The sequence below is a fragment of the Vicia villosa genome, linkage group LG7 (assembly GCF_029867415.1).
Source record: "Vicia villosa cultivar HV-30 ecotype Madison, WI linkage group LG7, Vvil1.0, whole genome shotgun sequence".
NCBI classification, from domain to species: domain Eukaryota; kingdom Viridiplantae; phylum Streptophyta; class Magnoliopsida; order Fabales; family Fabaceae; genus Vicia; species Vicia villosa.
This window is the reverse complement of record NC_081186.1, coordinates 26,119,377-26,141,950: the sequence shown is the minus strand read 5'-3', so window position 1 is coordinate 26,141,950 and position 22,574 is coordinate 26,119,377. Positions and strand designations below refer to the sequence as shown.

General features: G+C 35.1%; 3 protein-coding genes and 1 pseudogene across 3 annotated transcripts; all 4 read left to right on the top strand.

The window, feature by feature from the left end:
- The first annotated feature begins 4,541 nt into the window (after positions 1-4,541).
- On the top strand, positions 4,542-13,187 carry LOC131620405 (probable leucine-rich repeat receptor-like serine/threonine-protein kinase At3g14840; annotated as a pseudogene).
- An 802-nt stretch (positions 13,188-13,989) lies between these two features.
- LOC131618792 (uncharacterized) lies at positions 13,990-15,087 on the top strand. The gene has a single exon (XM_058889950.1). The coding sequence runs from the start codon at positions 13,990-13,992 to the stop codon at positions 15,085-15,087; it is 1,098 nt and encodes a 365-aa protein (XP_058745933.1).
- Positions 15,088-16,091: 1,004 nt separating this feature from the next.
- LOC131618791 (uncharacterized) lies at positions 16,092-16,904 on the top strand. Its single transcript, XM_058889949.1, has one exon. It carries the CDS (start codon positions 16,092-16,094, stop codon positions 16,902-16,904), a length of 813 nt encoding a protein of 270 aa, XP_058745932.1.
- A 1,364-nt stretch (positions 16,905-18,268) lies between these two features.
- On the top strand, positions 18,269-20,750 carry LOC131618790 (uncharacterized). The gene is made up of 3 exons (XM_058889948.1): positions 18,269-19,264; positions 19,488-19,732; positions 19,859-20,750. The coding sequence occupies exons 1-3, from the start codon at positions 18,269-18,271 to the stop codon at positions 20,748-20,750; spliced, it is 2,133 nt and encodes a 710-aa protein (XP_058745931.1).
- Positions 20,751-22,574: the final 1,824 nt, after the last annotated feature.

Below are 22,574 nucleotides of genomic sequence, written 5' to 3'. Positions count from 1 at the left end.
GGGTGGTACTGTGAAAGTGTTGTTAAGGGAGGTTCTGGCTAAGGAAAGACTTGGTATTTAAGCGTGTACGTTGTGAGCCACCTCTCTTTCCTGGGAACCTACTTGGTGCACGGTTTGCAGTCTACGCGTAACTACTATGTCTTATTCAAGTGCTATGAAGTTTGACATAGAGAAGTTTGATGGAAGAATCAACTTTGGCCTGTGGAAAGTACAAGTCAAGGATGTGTTGATACAATCAGGATTACACAAGGCGCTAAAAGGAAACACTTCCAACATGGAGGTTGACAAGTGGGAGGAATTAGATTTGAGAGCTGCGAGTGCAATTCGTTTGTGTTTGGAAAAGAATCTTCTCGCGAATGTGCAGAATCTGTCATCAGCCAAGGAACTCTGGGAAAGGCTCAAAGGGTTATATCAAGCAAAGGACATCTCAAATTGTTTGTTGTTAAAGGAGCAATTCCACACTTTGCGCATGGATGAGGGTACAAAAATCTCTGACCATCTTAGTACTTTGAATAATATTGTTTCTGAGCTTGAATCTATTAAAGTTGAGATTGATGATGAAGATAAAGCATTAAGGCTTATTTTTCCCCTTCCACCTTCTTATATTCATCTCAAACCTGTTTTGATGTATGGGAAAGAAAAGTTGAATTTTGAAGAAGTTGCAACTAAAATTATTTCTGAAGAAAGGAGGATGAAAAGTGATGAAAGTACTTCATCAAACTCGACGTTGGTAACTAGAAGTGGGGCTAATGGGAAGAAGATCCATGCAAATAATATGGTGTGTTGGAAGTGTAGAAAGTCTGGGCATTTAAAGAGAAATTGTCCAGGCGGAGCAGTATCTGAAAAAGACTCTGAGGCAAGTGCTACCAACGTCTCTCTTGTTTTGGGAGATGATGGGGATCCTTTTTAGAAGATAAGGTGTGTCCTTATGGTATTTCTGCTATACCATGCAAAAGGACAAATCATTGCTAGCGGATTCAGGACAACACACAGGCATTGGTTGGCATTGATGCAAGGTGTGTGGTGAGATGTGTCGATGGCTGAAGAACTTCCTAAAAGCCAACATGGGAGTTGCACCATAATCTTTCAGTAAGGTTTTGACGGGAAGAAAAATTCTTGGGATGATAGTTTCAAGTGTAGTGTACTCTTTATGGTGGAGTATGATAATTTGATTTCTCGGTATAGACAATGAGAATTATGATTGTCGGTGTAGACAATGAAGTTGAAGACCATTACAATCAAGGTGGAGATTGTTGGGGTTGATTGTATGTCTAATGTTGCCTAAATTCTTAAATAAAGAAGGAAGTTAAAAAGTAGCTATTTGAGAAGTCCCACATTGCTTGGTGTGGTGAAGCAAAGGGGGACCAAGGCTATATATTGGACCTAAGTTCTTTTTTTTTAGATACACTAGTCAAAAAGCACTTTAAGCTTATATTTGATTTTCTTTGTTCTCTTATGCTCTTGTATTAGAGTGTTGTGAGATTTAGTTTAAATATTTGCTTTGTAAGAGTGTGGGTGTACTAGGGGATTGGGGTGAGAGTAGAGAAGTCTATGTGTTTGTAAAATTTTCACATAGTAATAATTCTCTGGTTGTCTATTTAGACAACGGTCGTGGTTTTTCTCCGGTTTTGGAGTTTCCACGTTATATTCTTGTGTTATTGGTTGTGTTCTGTTTATTTATTTTTTTCTTCAGCTGAGTTATTACCCAACAACAATTACTATTTTAGATAGTAATAATGTAAGTCTTAGACTTATATTTTATTATAACTATTTTATTTGTGATATAACATTTTAACTTTGCATCATATAAATATTGATTTTACTGTCGCTTGACTTTATTTATTGAAGGAGTTATATCTTATTATTTTAGATTTTTAGTTTCGAGGACGAAACTATTTTAAGGGGGTAAGAATGTAACATTCCGATATTTTCTATAAATTAAATATATTCTTTTAGTAAAATTTTACTGCTTCATTATTTAATCAACAATAAGTCTTATAAGTATTGTTAAATTTTAATTATTTATTTCTATTGCTATATTTTAATTATTTTTTTAACTACAATTAATTTAATAAATTAGTAATATCAATATTAAATGTGTTCGATTAAATTTATAAATAAATTTATTATATTTAATAATTAGTGTTAAGAGTGATAATTATATTTGTGATTTTTTATTATTTTTATAATTATAAATATAAAAACATTTTAATGTGATATTTTTTTAAATAAATAATACTTCAAAGAATAATAAGAGTCATGAGGTGGTGGCTTAAAGAAGAAAAAAAATAAAGTAAATGGAAAAGGGGATATGACGTGAATATGCTTCGTCCCGGTTAGATTTAGGTTTATAGCATGTGGAATAATATTAATAATAATAATAATAATAATAATATTAATATTAATAATAATAATAATAATAATAATAATATTAATTAAAAATAATAGTAAAATTAGGAAATTAGAATCAGTCCATCTCTCTCTCTCTCTCTCTCTCTCTCTCTCTCTCTCTCTCTCTCTCTCTCTCTCTCTCTCTCTCTCTCTTCACTTATAAGTCTTAGACTAATTCAATATTCTCCTAGTTTTTAGAACTACATGATTTGTCATATGCATTGTGTGATTGCCTTAGTGACGAGTCAAAATTTCTGTGTGATTGCCTTAGTGGGGCGGGTAAAGATCTCTGTGTGATTGTATTAGTGACTTGATTGCTTTCCATCATGACATGGCATATGCATTTTTGTGTGGTGCCTTAGTGGCGAGTTATTTTCCTCATTGATATGAGATGAATTCTGTGTGGTGCCTTAATGGCGGGCTGAAATATCCGAATCATGTAGTTTAAGAGCATGCATATTTTGCATCTAACTCTTTGTGGTTGTTGTTGGTGTTGTTATTCTTGAGTTAATTACCTTATGTGCATTCGGTTATGGTTATACTTCTATATTAATAACTTTGATGAATTTTTCGTTTATTTAACTCTCTTGGACATGAATGTGTATCGGTATTTTTCTAGTTTTTAACTCATGTTTAGTTTATTTTTTTTATATGGGTATGGCCCTTACAACAACATTTTAAGTATTGATGTGGATTTCTCAAAGTGATTGGTGTTTGTCTGATGTGTGATCGTGGAGAAAAATGATTTTCTTTTAAGCAATATTATGTAGTAATTAAATCGTCCGCATTAAATTTTGAAGTTATTTATTTATTATTTTTCTCATTGAATTAGAAGCGTGATTTTCCGCTTAGGAATTTGGATTGGAGTTGAATGTATATAGTATTTTAAATCATTTTACTTTCGTTTAAAACAAGTATTTTAATCATTTCTGAGTCATGCTTCGAATGAAAATCTGAGGCGTTACATTATGAATTGGACATGATGTCATAGTATTTTTAGTTGAATTTGTGAAGCCGCTGCGTAGTAATAAAAGTTGTTTATTTTTAAAGACTAAATAGGTTGTTATCGGTTCACCCGAAATTATGTGTTATGTATCTGAACTACAGGTGATCGTGCTATGTGTTGTTTTAAGTTGAAAGTGTAGCATTCCATTTGTTTGTTGGAAATTGTGTAACTTTGACTTTATATTATTCGTTGGGTAGAAATGGGGTCATCATGTTTTAATTGTCGAACTTTTGAAACATATTTTCCACCTCTCTCGCATATCGTCATTACAAATGCTTACCTTCTACTAGTGCTATTGTCTGACTTTCCAATCACAACGTTAAACCCAAGTTTGCTAGCTTCCATTTGGACCCAGTCAAGCATATGTTGACGAGCATTGAAAACTTGATCATTTGAAAATTGTTGCCCAACATCTTTCTCAACAACAATAGTTTTAGCATCATCATTCACCTCATCTGTCTTAGCATCATATTCACCTTGGCCGAAACAGCTTTGGAAAACATGTCGGGGTGCACCATATCTAAAATTGGCAAAAACATAAAATCTGTTAAGAATTCAGCTTTAGTAACAAACAGTTTCAGAAATGCACTACTAAAATAATTTGGGTGAGTTTCGGAAATGCATTTCCGAAGCGACGCAGTATTTTGATCCATAAAACAGCTCCAATGCAAGGAAATGATGAGAGTTTTCCTGAAATTGTAATTTTTTGTGCTCTATTTGACATGATAAAACACTTGAAATTTGGTTTGAAGACGAAAAATGTATTGAGAATGAATGCAGTTTTTTTTGGAGGGTTTTGGTTATGGAGTGAAAAGAGTAGAATGAAATAGTTCATGCAGTAAGGTGGTATATAATGAATTATTTCGAAAATACATTTCCGAAAATATCCCGGAATGTTTAAATTTAACGTCAAATGCAAATAGGGTGGTTTTGGAAATGTATTTTCGAAACTCTTTAAAATATGATATGAGGTGCGTTCGGAAATACATTTCCAAAATGTTTTAAAATTTGAGATGAGGTGCATTTGGAGATGCATCTCCGAAAAACATTTTAGAGTTTTCATGAAATTCCTTTAGACTTATGTATTGGGCTTTTAACCAGCCCCAAACACAACTTTGTTTTCATCTTAGTCCAACATTCAACCGTTTGTTTGAATGAACCTAACCCCTTTTTCTTAAATTATGAATACATTGAATTTCCATGAAGTAAAATCAAAATGAACTCCATGATGAACTTAAGACTCAAATTATATGATTATACGGTTTATAACTATTGGTGTTCAAGGTCATTGACGTCGGCTGAAAGGGAGCGAAATGATAAATTAGTCACACATTCACACCAACCAATCAGGCGAGTTGAACATTCAAGTAGTACTTAAAGAATTGCATTTCATCAAAATTCTTTCCGAGTCCAAGCATCTATTACTAAAACAATACCACTAGTCCATTTTCTCTAATACTTCAGATGCTCTTATTAACATGACTTTGTTTTTCTTGTTCCCTCTCTTTTTACTCTTTCCTTTCTTCTTTGATTCGTTTTCTCTCGGAGCCACTCTTCACGAAGATGAAGGTACATATCTCATATCATGTATTATCCATATCGCATGTTTTTGTTGTTCTAATCTTGTATAAATATTTCAGTGAAAGCTCTGATGGACATAGGCAAAACACTTGGGAAGAAAGATTGGAACTTCAGTGTAGATCCATGTAGTGGACAGAACAACTGGATATCGCCAACTCAATTACAAGGTTCTGAAAATGCTGTTACTTGCAATTGTTCTTTCCAAAATAACACTCTCTGCCACGTTGTTAGCGTGTACGCACACTCTTCCTCTTTCCTTATCTACTGTATTTTAATTGTTGTGCTGACCATAATAATGCTAGAGAGAATTTAATTAATATTCATGTTCATACTTACTAACCACCAAGAATGCGTAGTTGAGAGTATCTCAAAATAGATGAATATTTTCATTACCATACAATATACTCTCTCCATTTTACCATTAGAAATTCAGATAATCACTATTGGAGAAGACTAAATGCAATTATTGCAACATTAATATGAATTAAGGTTAATTATTTTCTCTTTAGCTTTGGGTTATTGTCCGTTTCAGACTCTCCATCATCTATTTTAGTCTCTACTCTACCCTATATTTTATTTCATTTTTTATATTTTTTCGATGTACTAGTCTTTCATTTAGTCTCTACAAGAAGGATATTATATAGGCAAAACCAAAGACTCTCACTTTAAAAATATTTTACACATAACATCAACCAAATTACATCTTACCAAACCACTATGATTAGTCAGAAAATATTTCTACAAGCTACCGACTTAACTTCTCTAAAAATTTGTAGTCAATGACGGATAGTTAATAGCTGTTGCACAATACTTATAGCTGATTAATTAATTAATTGAAGTATTTGATATCATTACAATTTCAACAATTGATAAATATAAAATAAAATAAAAATATTTTTTAATTAATAATTTAATGATTATATAATTTTTTATATTATTATTATTAAATAAATTAACTTTTAATTAAAATTAAATAAACACATGTAAATAATTGTAAATATATATATATATATATATATATATATATATATATATATATATATATATATATATATATATAAATTTAAATATATTTAATACATGTAAATTTTATCGGTAGACAACTAACTAACAATAAATAACGGAGTTGGAATCAACAAAGAAAAAGAATAGAGGAAAGTGCAATAGAAATGACGGAGAAAAAAATAAAAATAAAATTAGAGTAACAGATTCATAATTTTTTTAAATATAATTTTTTTTTACAAATACATTTAAATTATATTTATTTTATTTTAAATTATTATAAATTGTTAAAAAATAAAATGATTTTTAATTAAAATAATAAAGATAAAAATGAAAAAAATGACAATCTATAACTTATTTCAAATAGTTTATAAAAAAATTATAAATTAGAAAGAAAAAGGCATAACATACAAACTAAAAATCAGTCATAAAATATGAATTTTATTAAGGTGAGTTGAAAAGTTAAAATGTGTTTGTTTGTAATTTATTTTTTTACAGTTGGTTAAAAAACACTTTTTATGCTGAATGTGCGTATATTAACTAAACTAATTCTTTTAAAGTTTTCACCTCTAACAACATTAATGATGTAATGGACTTTCAGTGTTCTAAAAGCACAAAACCTTTCTGGTACTCTTCCACCTGATCTTGTGAGGTTGCCTTTTCTCCAAGAAATGTATGTCACACTCGAAAAACTTACACTCTCACTTTTAATTTATAAGGTTTTTACATAACTCTTATCGTATTATTGATGATTTCTTATTTGTTTTTGATACAGTGACCTAACTCTCAACTATCTTAATGGAACAATTCCTAAAGAATGGGCCACATTAAGTCTTGTAAACATGTAATACATATGTATCTTTCTCTATTTTTTCCAAATCATCATGTATGTGTGCTTATCATGACTAATCTTACAATTTTTCTTTTGGTTAAGTTCCTTCTATGGAAATCGTCTATCTGGTCCAATTCCAAAGGAGTTTGGAGCCATCACCACTCTCAAAAGCTTGTAAGTTTCTTGTTTAAGAACTTGTTTGGTTTCAATTATTATAAATTTTGAGAAACTTTATTTTCAATGGATAGGGTATTGGAATTCAACCAACTATCAGGAAATCTTCCTCCAGAACTTGGGAGTCTTAATCAGATTGAAAGACTGTAAGCCATTCATATGTTTTTTTAAGACACACTGATTTGGTGATCTGTAGTAGCAGTGATTGATATTGTATGCATTTTATTCTTTGGTGTTGCTGTAGGCTTCTTTCCTCCAATAATTTCACTGGAGTGTTACCTGCAACATTTGCTAAGCTCACTGCATTGAAGCAATTGTAAGTATTTTACTTTCATTATTGCAAGATTTCATTACTATGTAGCACCAACACAACACTTTAGATTGAAAGCGTGTCTACGCGTCTCACATGTGTTGGTGGATAATACTCATACGATACGACACAGATCCATGTGTCAATGATAGTGCTATATAGCTGCATGGTTATATATTCCATGTTCATAATTACTGCTATTTGTTGCTTAATGCAGTCGAATTGGTGACAGTCAATTCTCTGGAGCTATACCCAATTTTATACAGAGTTGGAAAAATCTTGAGATGCTGTGTGATTCTCTTTCTCTTCTCTTGTCACACATTTTAGATTCTTTAGTATTGTCATTTTATTTCAGACTATTTTCCCTCATAAATGTTTTTCACAGTGTGATCCGAGGCAGCGGTTTGAGTGGACCAATTCCTTCTGGAATTTCACTTTTGAAAAACCTCACTGACTTGTAAGTATGACGATGCGCACAGACTGCTCAAACAAATGTTTTAAAGGTTTTTTTTATTGTGATTAACTATGCTTAAAATGTGATACCCAGGACTATTACTGACTTGAATGGATCTGATTCACCTTTTCCACAACTTGAAAATATGTCAAAGCTATCAAAATTGTAAGTTAATTACTCTCATTATCTTTAATATTATTCTTATCACTGATTTAATATCTTCAACAAGGCATTGTTTTAAGGATAGAAAATAATGATAAATTATTGCAAATATGCAGAGCCTTTTCCCACTAGTTGGTGTAGGTAACATAAATCAATCAAACCGTGTTTTAATGTCTTATAATAAAACAAATTAAGGAGAAATTGTGGTGAAATATTTATACATGGTCTAATTGGTTGCAGAGTATTGAGAAGTTGCAATATCATTGGAGCAGTGCCTGAATATCTTGGAAAGCTAACTAAACTGAAAGCGATGTAAGTGCTGTGCTGTTATACTTTCCATTTTTGTTTGTTGATCGAATGATAACTTTCAAATTTTCTTTGCTTTTTATACTGTTGATTTAATAAAGGACTGTGACATGATTCTTTTGTTCACCACAGAATAGGGAACTATTCTTTATGTTAAATCCTATATTTACTCTTTCTCTGAAAAGAACTTATTCTGAATATCCTTTTCAGAGACCTCAGCAACAACAAATTAAGTGGACAAATCCCCACAGGCTTAGGGGGTTTACAGAACATCATGTACCTGCTGTAAGAATTTTGCCGCTGCTTCATCTATCATAACTTAAAACTGTAGATGAAAAATTGGGAAGACTAGCTAGTGTAGGTGGAAAGATATTCTAGACACTGGAAACTGAAATGTTTTTGTCAATTGCTTTTGTTAGTAGACTAAAATAAAAACTAATGCTGCCAAAACCTGGTAAGTTGATGAGTCATTTCAGAATTATCCAAAAACTGGGATAATGTTTACTATCTTATCAACTATTTTTATTGTTATAACAATAATTTGAATGCAATTTATTAACTTTTTGATGTTAATTTAACTAGATTTTTATCTGGGAATCAGCTGTCTGGACCGCTACCTGACTGGATAGTTAAACCCGACTTTGTGTAAGTTGTCTCTTATGCTACTTGATAAAATGTGAAATTTCTTTGTTTTTATCACTTTTAAGAACTGTATCTTTAGCTTCATGTTAAGGTATATATTCTAGTATGAAGCACAATCACCTCAAACACGACCCCGATACTGACATGGTGACATCGGTAATAATTTAAAAAATTCAATAAATTAAACGTGATCACAAATATCGGTGCAAGTGTCCGACATCGACACAGACACGCCTTTTTTCAGTGGTGTCGGTGTTACATATTAGATGTCTCCTAGAATGGTTACAGGACATCTTCTCATATTGCATAAGCCTTTGAAAGATATCAGATTATAGTATGGAATGAACTATAAATTGTTCCATGAAGTTGATCAATTGCATCATCATCTAAGATTCTGACAGATATCTTTATACAGAGATTTGTCGTATAACAACTTCACTATATCAAACTTTGAGCAGCAGACTTGTCAACAAGGAAGTGTGTAAGAGTCTTAGCATTGTGTTTTTTTCAATTTTCTTTTAATTTCATGGTTTTATTGTTTTGTATTTTTATGAAACGACCCGAGCCTCAATCAATTTCATTATGCCTCAGAAACTTGTTTGCGTCTTCTTTGACGGGAAACAGCTTGTAAGTTTTTATTTCTCTCATGATATAAATAATTACCTATTTAGTTGTATATAACTTGTATATGTTACTGAGTGCTAACTTGTTCTCCCTGTCCATTTGTAATCTTCTCAGAGGAAATGTTTCATGTTTGGAAAACTATCAATGTCCTAAAAGTAAGTTTACTTTTCATCGATTTCCAATGCATTGTTTGCCATTATTTGTATGTTAAGTACAAGAGAAAATATCAATTGTGCATATATAATACTGATTGATTACTCTAGAAATTGATAACCTATTTCTTCTTGTCCAAGCTTGGTACTCTCTCTACATAAACTGCGGTGGGAAGAGCAAAACAGTTGATGGAAATAAGACATATGATGATGATTCAGCTGAGATGGAATCAGCAAGATATCGTCAAATTGGAACAAATTGGGCACTTATAACTGCTGGTCACTTTTTTGATAGTGGACGCTCTGACTACTACATATGGTCTAATGCAACAAAGCTTGCCGTCGACAATGGTACTGAACTATACATGGATGCACGTGTTTCTCCAAATTCTCTTACTTATTATGCATTCTGCATTGGAAATGGAAACTACACTGTGAATCTCCATTTTGCTGAAATAATGTTCAGTGATGATGAAACATTTAGCAGCATCGGAAGACGTGTATTTGACATCTACATCCAGGTGCATGTTTTTTCATTTGATTGTTACCACATGTACTAATCACATGATGATACAAATAAATTTTCCCTAAAACTAAATTAGAAAATAAAATTCAATTCATTCAATACTGTGCATTTGAAGGTTTTGTATATGGCAGAGAAAGTTGGTGGTGAAGGATTTCGATATTGCAAAAGAGGCAGGTGGTGTTGGCAAGGCAGTCATTAAAAGTTTTACTGCTGGTGTGACTAGAAACGCATTGGAGATTCGGTTAAGTTGGGCTGGGAAAGGAACAACTACTATCCCATTTGGATCAGTATATGGGCCTCTTATATCAGCTATATCAGTTGATCCGGGTTAGTTGCACTTTCCAAAATTTTATATTGTCTTCAATCACCTTTGTTGTCCATATAAAATCTATAATGCACCTATTAATTGTGCAGATTTTACACCTCCATCGGAAAATAATAGAAGCCTACCTGTAGGAGCTGTAGTTGCCATTGTGGTTGCTGGAGTAATTGTTATCATCTTTGTAATTGGCATAATGTGGTGGAAGGGTTGTTTAACACATAAATGTTTAGGAGCAAGAGGTAATCACTGAGAAACTACTTCAACTATCCTGATTACCATCCTTTTAAATAAAATTCAGAAAATCTTGTTCAGAATAATGGGATTTAGCACCTGAGGGATGAAGTATTGAATTATTTCACCTCTCTTCCTGCATAAACACTTAACTAACTTCCCTTGAGGAAAGTAATAAGACTTCGATGATGAACTCAGTGATACAATATATTTCTAATCCTTGATGCTTTTCCAAAGATATCTGTGACTATGAAGCACGGACACACACATGACACACTCACGACACTGACACTGACACATCGACACCGGTAAAAATTAAAAAAAATGAATAAATTGAACGTAATCACCAGTGTCAGTGTTGTTTGGGTGTTGGGACACAGACACACCTTTTATCAGAGGTGTCAGTGCTACAGAGATCTCTGATATTGTTTGCTTCTATTGTCAGAGCAAAAGGGTTTTGCTTCACAAACTGGCTTATTCAGCTTACAGAAAATCAAAGCAGCAACAAACAACTTTGATGAATCCTTTAAGATTGGAGAAGGAGGATTTGGTCCTGTTTACAAGGTTTACTTTGCACAATTTGATATTATTATTCAATTAACATGTGGTATGACCACAATGATAAGTTGTAGTTTTTGTTAATCTCAAGTTCTATACTGTTCCTCAAAATGCAGGGTGTTTTACAAGATGGCACAATAGTAGCAATTAAGCAGCTATCTTCTAAATCAACTCAAGGATCTCGTGAATTTATTAACGAGATAGGCATGATTTCGACTTTACAACACCCTAATCTTGTTAAGCTCTATGGCTTCTGTATGGAAGATGATCAGTTATTGTTGATTTATGAATACATGGAAAACAATAGCCTTGCTCATGCTTTATTTGGTAATTATTTAATTGCTGTATCTGTAATCAGTTATAATCTTCAACATATGTTAATGAATAAAATGATATTGTTGTCTAATTTCTATCAGCCAAGAAAGAAGACCTAGAAAATCGTCAATTGAGATTGGAATGGAAAACTAGGAAGAGAATTTGTATTGGTATAGCTAAAGGTTTGGCTTACCTGCATGGAGAGTCAAAAATAAAGATCATTCATAGAGACATCAAGGCCACTAATGTGTTGCTAGATAAAGACCTCAACCCCAAGATATCTGATTTTGGTTTGGCAAAGCTCAATGAAGACGACAAAACCCACATGAACACCAGAATAGCTGGCACTTAGTGAGTTCCCATACTTGATTCTCTCTGGTTTTGAACTTTATTGAGTTTCCATACTTCGAAGAAGCCAAAGAGTAGAGGTTAAAATTGAATTCCAAATATAACTTGGTCTCACGTTTGCGTGTGTGTAAATAATGTGTTTGATTTATTCGCAGTGGATACATGGCTCCTGAGTATGCTATGCATGGTTATTTAACGGACAAAGCAGATGTTTATAGTTTTGGAATTGCTGTTTTGGAAATTGTTAGTGGAACCAACAACACCGTTAGTCATCCTCAGGAGGAATGCTTCTCTCTTCTTGATTGGGTAACTTATGTTCTTATGCTCTCCTTCATTCATGCCAATCCTATTGCCCCTGAAAATATCTGACATAGTTGTGTAATGTATATTGTCAAGAAGTTAGAAAATTTAGTACACATATAAAAATAGATTTAATGTTGTGCTACTGTGGATGACCGAGTAATCACATCTTTATTTGAAACGTTGAATTATACATTAACAGGTGCACCTCTTGAAGGAAAAAGATAATCTATTGGAGTTCGTTGATCGGAGATTGGGCGAAGACTTCAAGAAAGAGGAGGTTACAACGATGATCAATGTGGCTCTTTTATGCACTAGTTTTTCTCCCTCGCTCAGGCCCTCCATGTCTTCAGTAGTAAGCATGCTTGAAGGAAGAACAAATGTTCAAGAAGTAGTGGCAGAATCAATTGAGGTACTGGATGATAAGAAATATAAGGTGATGCAACAATACTACAAACAAACAGGAGAAAGTAGCACAAGTGAACCTCAAAGCCGAAGCCGAAGCATCGCAACAGATGAATCTAATGCCTTTATTTATGATACAGATTCTTCATGCTGGGAACCAAGAAATTAGGAAATCTATACAGCTTGCATAATTTTATTTTTAAGAAAATAGAACTTGCATTAATTAATCAACATGTTTCTCCCAATATGTAATTTTTTTTTATAAAGAAAACCATAGAAACGCTCAAAAGGAAAACTAATCCATAAGTGAAAAACTATATGTATGTATGTGTATGGAACTATGGTGGTGAAAATTGAATCGAAAGTAAAATGATTTTTTGTTTGAATTTATGCTGACTCGCGCAAGACGCTGAAGGAAGTTTTTATGTTCGTGATATCTAATAGTGTAGTATATGTGATCGAATCAGTGTATATTACAATTTGAAATTAATAATGGAAAATTGTGTGTTGATTTAGGATCAGTTATCAAAGTTGGTTATTTTGGAGGAAAATTTTTGGAGGGTTGCATCTATATTTTAAAATGCGTGATTGATCATGCATAATTATATCTTTGCTGAGATTTCAAATGTCAGCATGTTAGCGACAAACAAAGCATTAGTTCATACAAAGAACACAACACATTTCATTGGAAGAATTTAAGCTTAGAAAAATAATGGCTGACTTATAGATTTTTTCTTTGTAAAGTAATAATAATACATAAATATTAATGGCAAAATAAATGGTACAAAACTTTACTGAACTAAATTAAAACACACTCTTCAACTTATTGAAAAATGTTTCCTATCATAATCGTGCATGTTACTTTCATTATTTGTTTACTGTGATTGTTTTTTACTTGTCATCTTTAATAAATAAAATCACAATCTTCATACGTAAATTTCTATGTTCATAATCTTCATATGATTTTTCTATGAAAATTTCACTTAGTTCAATGCATTTCCTCAATGATAATATGTATTTATAATTTGACAGGACAACAATCTAAAAATAATATGTATATATAATTTGATAACACATGCAGAGCCTAAGCTTCTAAATAACATACAACCATATAAATTTGAATGTATACTTTATTAATTTAAAGCAAAATTTTTGAAAAGAAACTTAAGTTGCTTTTTTTCCCTCTTATATTTTTCTATAAAAAAGTCAATTGAAAATAATCCCACTCAAATATTTTTCTTGGAACATGTTGCTTTAGCTTTATTGATAGTATATCGTATTTAATGCAGGTCATTTCCAACTGTAACTTCTGCGAAGTCATTGACTTTAGTGACGCCATTAAGAGAAAATGGAGTCATTGACTAGGGTGAGGCGCCAGGAAAGAGCGTTCAAACCACGTTGGGATGCGGAGGTTACAAGGAAGGATCGGTTATGGAAGGAGGATGCTCAGGGCGGTGAGCATGCAAGTTGTTCTTTTTTCTTCACGGAGTTTCCAGACAGTCATGGAGCAAAGGAGCTATACAACTTATTCAGAGATTTCGGGGCGGTTGATGAGGTGGTTATTCCTCCAAAGCGTGATGTGAGAGGGAAGAGATATGGTTTCGTGAGATTTTTCAATGTGAAGGAACTAGAGAGATTGGCATTAAAACTAGACAATATATTTATCGAGGGAAGAAAGATTCATGCAAATCTACCAAAGTATGCAAGGGCAGGTGATAGAAGGAGTAAGGTTGTGGGAGGTAATGGTGGTCTGGGGTTGGAATCACTGGGTGTTGAGGATAAGGCTAGGAGGGAGAAGGGTCAGAATCAAAAAGCTCAAGTTTTTGAGAGGAGGATGGCAGCTGAGGGAAACCGTTCGTTTGCTCAGGTGGTAGCGAATAAAGGGAAGAAACCAAATTTCGCTCACATGGAGTTCAATATTGGGGAGGATCAGCTAGCCAGGTTTGAAAAATCCTACATTGAAGTGGTGGAGACTCCAGGTATGACTTACAATATGCAGGAATACTTCAATATGGAGGGGTATTTTTCGGTTAAGGTCACTCCTATTGGTGCAAACAAATGCCTTTTAGAAGAAAGGGAGGAAGGGGAGTTGGAGTTCTTAGTAAGGGAGGCAAAGGATTGGTTGAGTCAATGGTTTAAGGAAATCAGAAAATGGAGTCCAAAAGAGGTGGATAACGAAAGAGTTACTTGGCTTAGTTGTTATGGCATCCCCTGTCATGTTTGGTGTCCGGAATTCTTTCAGTTCTTGGTATCTCCAGTGGGAACATACATGTGTTCCGACGATGAAACTCATAATCTTGAAAAATTTGATGTAGCCAGGGTTATGGTTAGAACGAAATACAATATTGTCCTAAACGAGACCTTCAATATTGGGGTGAACGGCAGTTTCTTTTCAATCAAGATTGTTGAGGACTCTCAAGGTCCGATTAGGATTGTTATGCCATAAAATATGTCGAAGCTTAGCGTGGAAATGGTGGCGGAATCTTCGTTGGGGGCGGAGGAAGGATCGGCTGAGGGGGAGGTGGAAGCTGATGAATCAGAAGATTATTTTATTAAAAAAGTTCCAAAAGTACCTTTGGGTGCAAACGTGGAAGAAAAGCACATGGAAAGTTGTGAAAAGGTGAAAACTGGAAGCAATGTAAACGACAAGTACACTGGTTCGGCGGCTGGAAAAGTTAAAAGGAAGAAAAGTGGTTCGATTTCCCGTGTCCCATGGTCCAATGGTTTGTTTGATGGGGAAGGTCAACCATTTAATGTTGGATTACGTGTCTCGAGCGTGGAGGAAGAACTGTCGCAATCAAAGAGAGACGTGGGTGCAGTGTCAAAGCAAGTGGAGAAGTCCAAGATTGGGAAGAAAAAGAGGAAAAATGTTTACACCATCACGTGCAGAGCAAAAAGGCCGCTGAAGGAATTGGTGCGTGTGGGCCATAAAAAAAAGTCCGTTATGTTTGGGCCCAATAATGAGAGTCTTCCCTTGGCCCAATAAAAAAAACAAGAGTCCGTGAGATCTAGCGAGGCTACCGTGTCTTCAATTCCTGTTGGGCGGAATAGGAAATCCCTAATTTCTTCTTTTGTCCCTAATTCAAACTGCTCATTGTCAAATTCGATTATGAGAGGAAGAGATAGGGGAGAGAATTCTGTCTCGGCAGCCAACACAGAAGGAGATGCAGCAAGGGAGTCGGCAAGTAAAGTGTGGAATGAAATAGTTGAATTGGGAGTGGTGGGTGATGAGGAAGACAGGGTTTATGTTGAAGAAATTAGAGCAATGGAGGTCAGGGATCATAAGGAGAGTCAAGCTCAGTTGGGGGAAAATAATCAAGGGGCCTGATGAATATTGTGTCTTACAATATAAGAGGGGGAGGTAATTCGTTAAAAAGAAGAAGAGTTCAGGAGTGTCTGAGAAAAGGGGCGGCGGATGTGTGTTTCATCCAGGAAACAAAAATTAAGGAAATGAAAGATGTAATAGCTTGTTCTTTTTGGGGTGGTGGGGATGTGGGGTGGTTGGCAAAGAATTCTCAAGGGATGTCTGGCGGTATTCTTACGCTTTGGAACAAGGAGGTGGTGGACGTGTGTTTTAGCTTTTCCGAGGAAGGTTTTTTAGGCATTTGTGCAATGTTCAAAGGTGTGAAATACTACTTTGTAAGTATTTATTCTTCGTGCCATATTGCGTTGAAGAGGAGGTTGTGGGGGGAGTTAATATCTCTGAGAAACAGATGGGTGGATGGAGAGTGGTGTTGGGGGGGGGATTTCAACTCTATTCGATGCGAAGCTGAACGTGTTGGTAGGGGGTCTTTTTTTAGGTCTCAAGAGGCGTCGGAATTTAACGATTTCATTGAGCTGATGGAGGTGGAAGACTTACCTACGGGTGAGAGAAAATCCACATGGAGTCGGGGGGGAGCAAGAGCGTTGAGCAGGATAGATAGGTTTCTGCTGTCAGACGGATTCGTTAGGCTTATCTCCGCTGAGTCCCAACAAATTGGCTTGAAGGATATATCAGATCATAACCCTGTTTGGTTGAGATGTAAGAAAACTAATTGGGGTCCTAAGCCGTTTCGGACGCTTAATTGTTGGCTAGATCATCCTGAGTTGGTTAGCTTTGTGGCTGCAGAATGGGGTAAAATGGTTGTTTCAGGATCAAGCGCTTTTGTAATTAAGGAGAAGTTTCGAATTCTGAAAGAAAGGTTACGATGGTGGAACATTTCCGTGTTTGGCTGGGTGGATTGCGGGATTGAAAAAGCTGTTGATACGATTAATGAGTGGTGATCCGCTGTCGCTCGCGGGTCAAAAACGAGTTAATTTTATAAAACTGTAGTACGACGGTAACGGTAACTCGTGTATCGTCTCTCAAGGATTCCTCTTCTTATTAACCGAATGTAAGTCGAATTTGGGGGGGGGGTTGGTTTGGTTTCGATTAAACAAAAAAAATGATTATGAAAAAGTGATTATCAAATAAGCTGAAAAGTCGAATTACTGATTCGGTTCCTATCTATCATCGATTAAGCAATATTAATCTCCTAAGCGGATAATCTATTCCTATTCGACTACAAACTCAGTGACAAGCGCGAAGAGTATTGTACGATGTATAATCCTAATATCCGAATTAAGCAAACGGAGTTACGCTTCACGAATTAAGCAAACGTGATAAATCATACACGGTAACGAATTAAGCAAACGGTAACGTGTTTATTTGTTAGGGTCATACAATCAATCGAATTGAATCAAAATACTCTATGCAATTTGAATTAAGCATTCAAGAACATAGAACAAAATTGAAAGGAATAAATACTAGATTAACATTAAAATAATCTCAAGGTCGGAACCTGAATACAGCAATTCGACAGGATTTGGTTAGTTCTCCATAGAAATTCGTCAAAGCTTTCAAAATCGTGAATGGAAGATGATGAACAATATTTTCGTGGCTGCCTAACCTAAGGGACAATAGCACAACCCGTTTCACAACCGAACTGGGTCAAAAACAAAACCCAGGCCCATTACTAATTGACCCGAAACTTAACTAAAACTAGTGCTGCAACTTCAACGAATATTCTGGCCCTTCTACAGTCCGATTCTGACTTCGACTCCAACATAAGAATTGTAGATCTTTCTCTTAGCTTTCCGTCGATTATTAGAACGCCTCAATCGGACTTCTAGAACTCCAGTTATGATCGTTTCCGTGCAGACTGCTAAAGCTGAAAATTACATACGAAAATCAAATAACAATAAAAATAAATAAAAATATAAAAACATTATAAAATACAAAAATAAGATAAGAAAACCATGGAAATGTATAAGTACAACCGTAGAGGAATGTGCATCAAAATGCACTGATCAAGTGGGATGATCGGTTGGCTGTTTCGGTGGATTCTCAGAGTACTCAGGGTGGAACTGAAAGGGTAGAGGCATCTCGAGATTTTTGGAACTTGCTACAGCGTCGAGAGAGTATCATTAGGCAAAAGTCAAGGGTGAGGTGGATTAAGGAAGGAGATTTCAATACTAAATTCTTCCATAATTCTCTGAAAATTAGAAGAGGGAGGAATTCTTTGGTTGGCATCAATACCAGTGGGGGCAGGATTGAAGAGGTCAATGGCGTGAAGCAAGCGGCTAGAGATTTTTTCGCTGAAAAATTTATGGATTCAGGTTTCTCTCGGCCTCGTTTGGATGGTTTGGATTTCCCGTTGTTATCATCGTTGGATTCTCAGCAGTTGGAAGCTTCATTCTCCTTGGAGGAAATAAAGGGGGTTGTTTGGGAGTGCGACGGCGATAAATGCCCAGGTCCTGACGGTTTTAACTTCAATTTTTTGAGGAAGTGCTGGGAAATTGTTGAAAAGGATGTTTTTAATTTCGTATCTGAGTTCCATGGCAAGGAAAACATTCCAAAGGCGATATCTGCTTCCTTTATTGCATTAATCCCTAAGTGTGATAATCCTCAATGGCTGCATGAATTTTGCCCTATCAGTTTGGTGACTAGTTTGTATAAGATCCTAGCAAAGCTGATGGCAAACAGGCTGAAAAAATGCATTGGGAAGCTTATTTCAGGTTATCAGACGGCATTCGTTCCAGGTAGGCAGATTCAGGATGGGGTGTTAGTACTGAATGAAGTTATCGATTTGGCAAAACGATCCGGGCAGGAGTGCTGTATTCTTAAGGTGGATTTTGCAAAGGCCTACGATAACGTGTCATGGGATTTTCTTTTCTACGTGTTGAGGATGAGTGGTTTTGGTGTGAAGTGGATTTCTTGGATTAAGGCCTGCATCTATAACTGTTCCATGTCTGTGTTAGTAAATGGTAGCCCGACTTCGGAATTTCCAATGGGTAAAGGTCTTAGGCAGGGAGATCCGTTATCTCCGTTCCTTTTTACACTAGTTGCGGAAGGCCTAGCGAAAATGATGGATAAGGCGATTCATTTGGGTCTTTTTAAAGGTTTTAAAATCAATGAGGAGACTAGTTTTCATCTTCTTCAGTTCGCAGATGACACAGTGGTTATTGGGGATGGTTCGTGGAGTAATATTAGACGTATCAAAGTTGTACTGAGAGGCTTTGAGTTGGTATCAGGGCTGTACGTAAATCTAAGCAAGAGTAATCTGTATGGTGTGAACTTGAAGGAAGACAAAGGAAACCTCATCGTTCTTGTGTTATTCTAGGGGCAATGTTCCATTCGATTTTTTAGGAGTTCCGGTGGGGGCAAAACATAGAACCAAGGCTGTTTGGGCGCCGGTGATCAAGAAGATGAAATCCAGGTTGTGCTTATGGAAGAGCAAATTTCTATCGGTGGGAGGTAGGGTGACGCTTATCAACTCCGTGTTAAATTCAATTCCCATTTTTTTATCTTTCTTTAAAATTCCCAAGGGAGTGTTGAAGGAACTTATTCGTATTCAGAGAGAATTCTTGTGGGGTGGTGGGGTGGACAAGGTGGGTATAGCGTGGGTCGGTTGGGATGAAATTTGTAAAAGCAAAAAAGAGGGTGGGTTAGGTGTGAGGTGCTTGTTGAAGGCAAATGATTCGTTGTTATGTAAATGGAAATGGCGGTTTTTAGTGGAGGAGGATGTTATATGGCAGAAGTTGCTGGTTCATAGATACGGTGTTTTGGAATTGTGCGTTTTCAGGGGGGTGAGCTTGTCCAACATCAAAAAGTCTTCTTTGTGGTGGCGTGACGTGATGTCCATAGGTCATGTTATGTCAACCAATGCGAATTGGTTTTTGGATTCAATCTTTTGCAGGATTGGCTGTGGATCAAGGGTGATGTTTTGGAGAACGAGATGGATTGGCGGACAACCTTTGTGCATAACTTTTCCTCATCTCTACGAACAGGTCATGGATAAAGAAGCTCTGGTTAGTGTGATGGGCTGCTTGGTGAACTCAGTGTGGCTTTGGGATTTTCCAGAACCAGCGGAAAATTTGGTGGGTGAGGCTGCGGAGCAGTTAGCAGAGTTAAATGATATTTTGAGCACCGTCACGATCAGACCTGATGCAAAGGATTCCTTCGTGTGGTTCCATCAAGGGGAAGCGACATATTCCGTTAGTGGGGGTTACTCTGTGGCCAGAAGCTGTAGTAATAATCCGTCTTTGAATGCTGCGGATTTATTAGCGGTTAATCAAATCTGGAATACGCAAGTTCCGTCGAAAATTCATGTGTTTGGTTGGAGATGCATCAAAGACAGAATTGCTACAAGGGAACAATTGTTAAAAAGGGGTATCCTGATAAATTTTGATTCAAATGTGTGTCCGCTTTGCAATAGGTTTGGAGAGTCGTTGTTGCACTTGTTGGTTCAGTGCTCTTTTGCTGTGGAGGTGTGGAAGCTTGTATGTATGTGGACTGGTATATCTGTGCATCATTCTGATTCATTAGCAGCTCATTTATTTTCTTTTACTGAATCCATTGGTAGCAGAATTCCTGTAAAAAAGAGGCTGTTAATATGGTTGGTTTGTTGTTGGTCATTATGGTGTATGCAAAATGCAGTGATTTTCAAGAATGAGGAAGCGGTGGTGGCGGATGTGTTTGAGAAATTAAGATTATTGTCATGGCAGTGGCTGTTTATAGGGAATAACTTTAATGGTCCTGTTAGTTTTTATTTTTGGTGTCATAATCCGCTGGATTCGATGATAGTGTAAAGCTTGTATTCTCGAGCAAGCGAGTATTCCTTGTACTCTGTATTATGTGTTGTTGAATGAAATTGCTACTCCATTGCTTATCAAAAAAAAAAAACTGTAACTTCTGCGCCAGATTTTTATCCTCACTATATTTTGGAGGTATAGAATAATGGTTTATATGGAATGCTAGTAAAATATGCATATAAAAAAATAGAGCTGTCTCATTCAACATCAGACATATAGCAGATTTCCTGTGTACACTAGGAGCCTTAGGTCTGCTAATCCATTTCATTTGGAACCACTTGGTAATTAAACAACTATTATTGTATGCTTCCCATTTTATGTTACTACTTTACGGTAACAGTTAAAATATCATATTTCTTACGCGGATTCCAAATTGTTTCTTATCTGTTGGCGTCAACTTCAAATTTTTAACAAAACATGTGGTCTCATTGATTTCTCTCATCACTATTGCTAAAGTACCTTATACTTAAAAAGCAGTTTGTTCTCTATTCTTGACAGATAATTACCTGCATAATTTCCTTCATAATCTTCTAAGGTACATTGACTTTTACTTAAACTCAACTTTTACATAATCCATTCTTGAATCTGATTGTGATTACAAGAGTTTTATTTCAACACCATTTGAATGATAATATGTACGAGTGGTTCATATTTTCTGTTGATGACGGTTCATATTTATTGTTGATGAGCACCAAAGGATTGCATTAGAGTGCATAATCTTTGTGATTGGAGTACCAACATAGACCATGATTGGAAAATATTTGGAGTAAAAACGCCAAATCAAAAATTCATAAAATCAAAAATATTTTCACTGTTATTCTTTTCAACAGTAGAAATCTCTTGAGAAACATATACCTAGGGGTGATCGTATCCGAACCAATCCAAAAGGAAAACCGCAAAACGAACCAATCCAAACCGAAAACCGCAAAAACCGCGTTTGGTTTGGATGATTTTGGATGATTTTTGGGTCAAACCGCACGGTTCGGTTCGGTTTGCGGTTTTCATTTCAGAAAACCGAACCAAACCGAACGGAACCGCATATTTAACTAAACTTTTGAATTTCTATAATTAATTTATTATATTTCCAATCCAATTGCAATATTGTACACTTGTGACTCACTATTCCTTCATTCTTCCTTCCTATTCAACATTTCAAGTTCATTCTCTGATTTTTCTCTCATTCTAGAGAAGCATTTGGTGTATATGTAGTACTGATAATATTTAGTCCTGAAGTTATAATGTTGAATTAATATTTAGAATTGAAGTTATTTGATACTTGTATATGTAGTATGTAGTTTATTAGTTAGTATGTAGTTTATTAGTATGAGAAACTGTATATAGTATGTAGTATGAATAACTGAAGTTATATTAGTAATTTAGTATGTAGTATATGTAAAATACATAGTATGGTACTGTAAAATACATGATACACTTATATGGTAGTAATTTTGGTGTAAAATACATGTATGGAAGCATGAATTATTTTGGTGTAATTAGTATGAAAAACTTCTTTTTAATGGTACTGTAATATATGTATGGAAGAATGAATTATTTTTCATTTTTTTATTTCAGTACATTTTTATTTTATGGTGTAAACCGCAGCCCACCGAACCGATTCTAACCGCATTGGTTTGGTTTGGTTTGGTTTGGATGACTTTTTAAAAATTAACCGAACCAAACCGAACCGCATGCATTTTTATCTCGCGGTTAGGATGACTTTTATGCTCAAAACCGAACTAAACCGCACCGCAAACACCCCTACATATAGCTAAGCCAAAATACCAATTAAAGTATGCATGTAGGTTTTCTTAATGTGTCAAA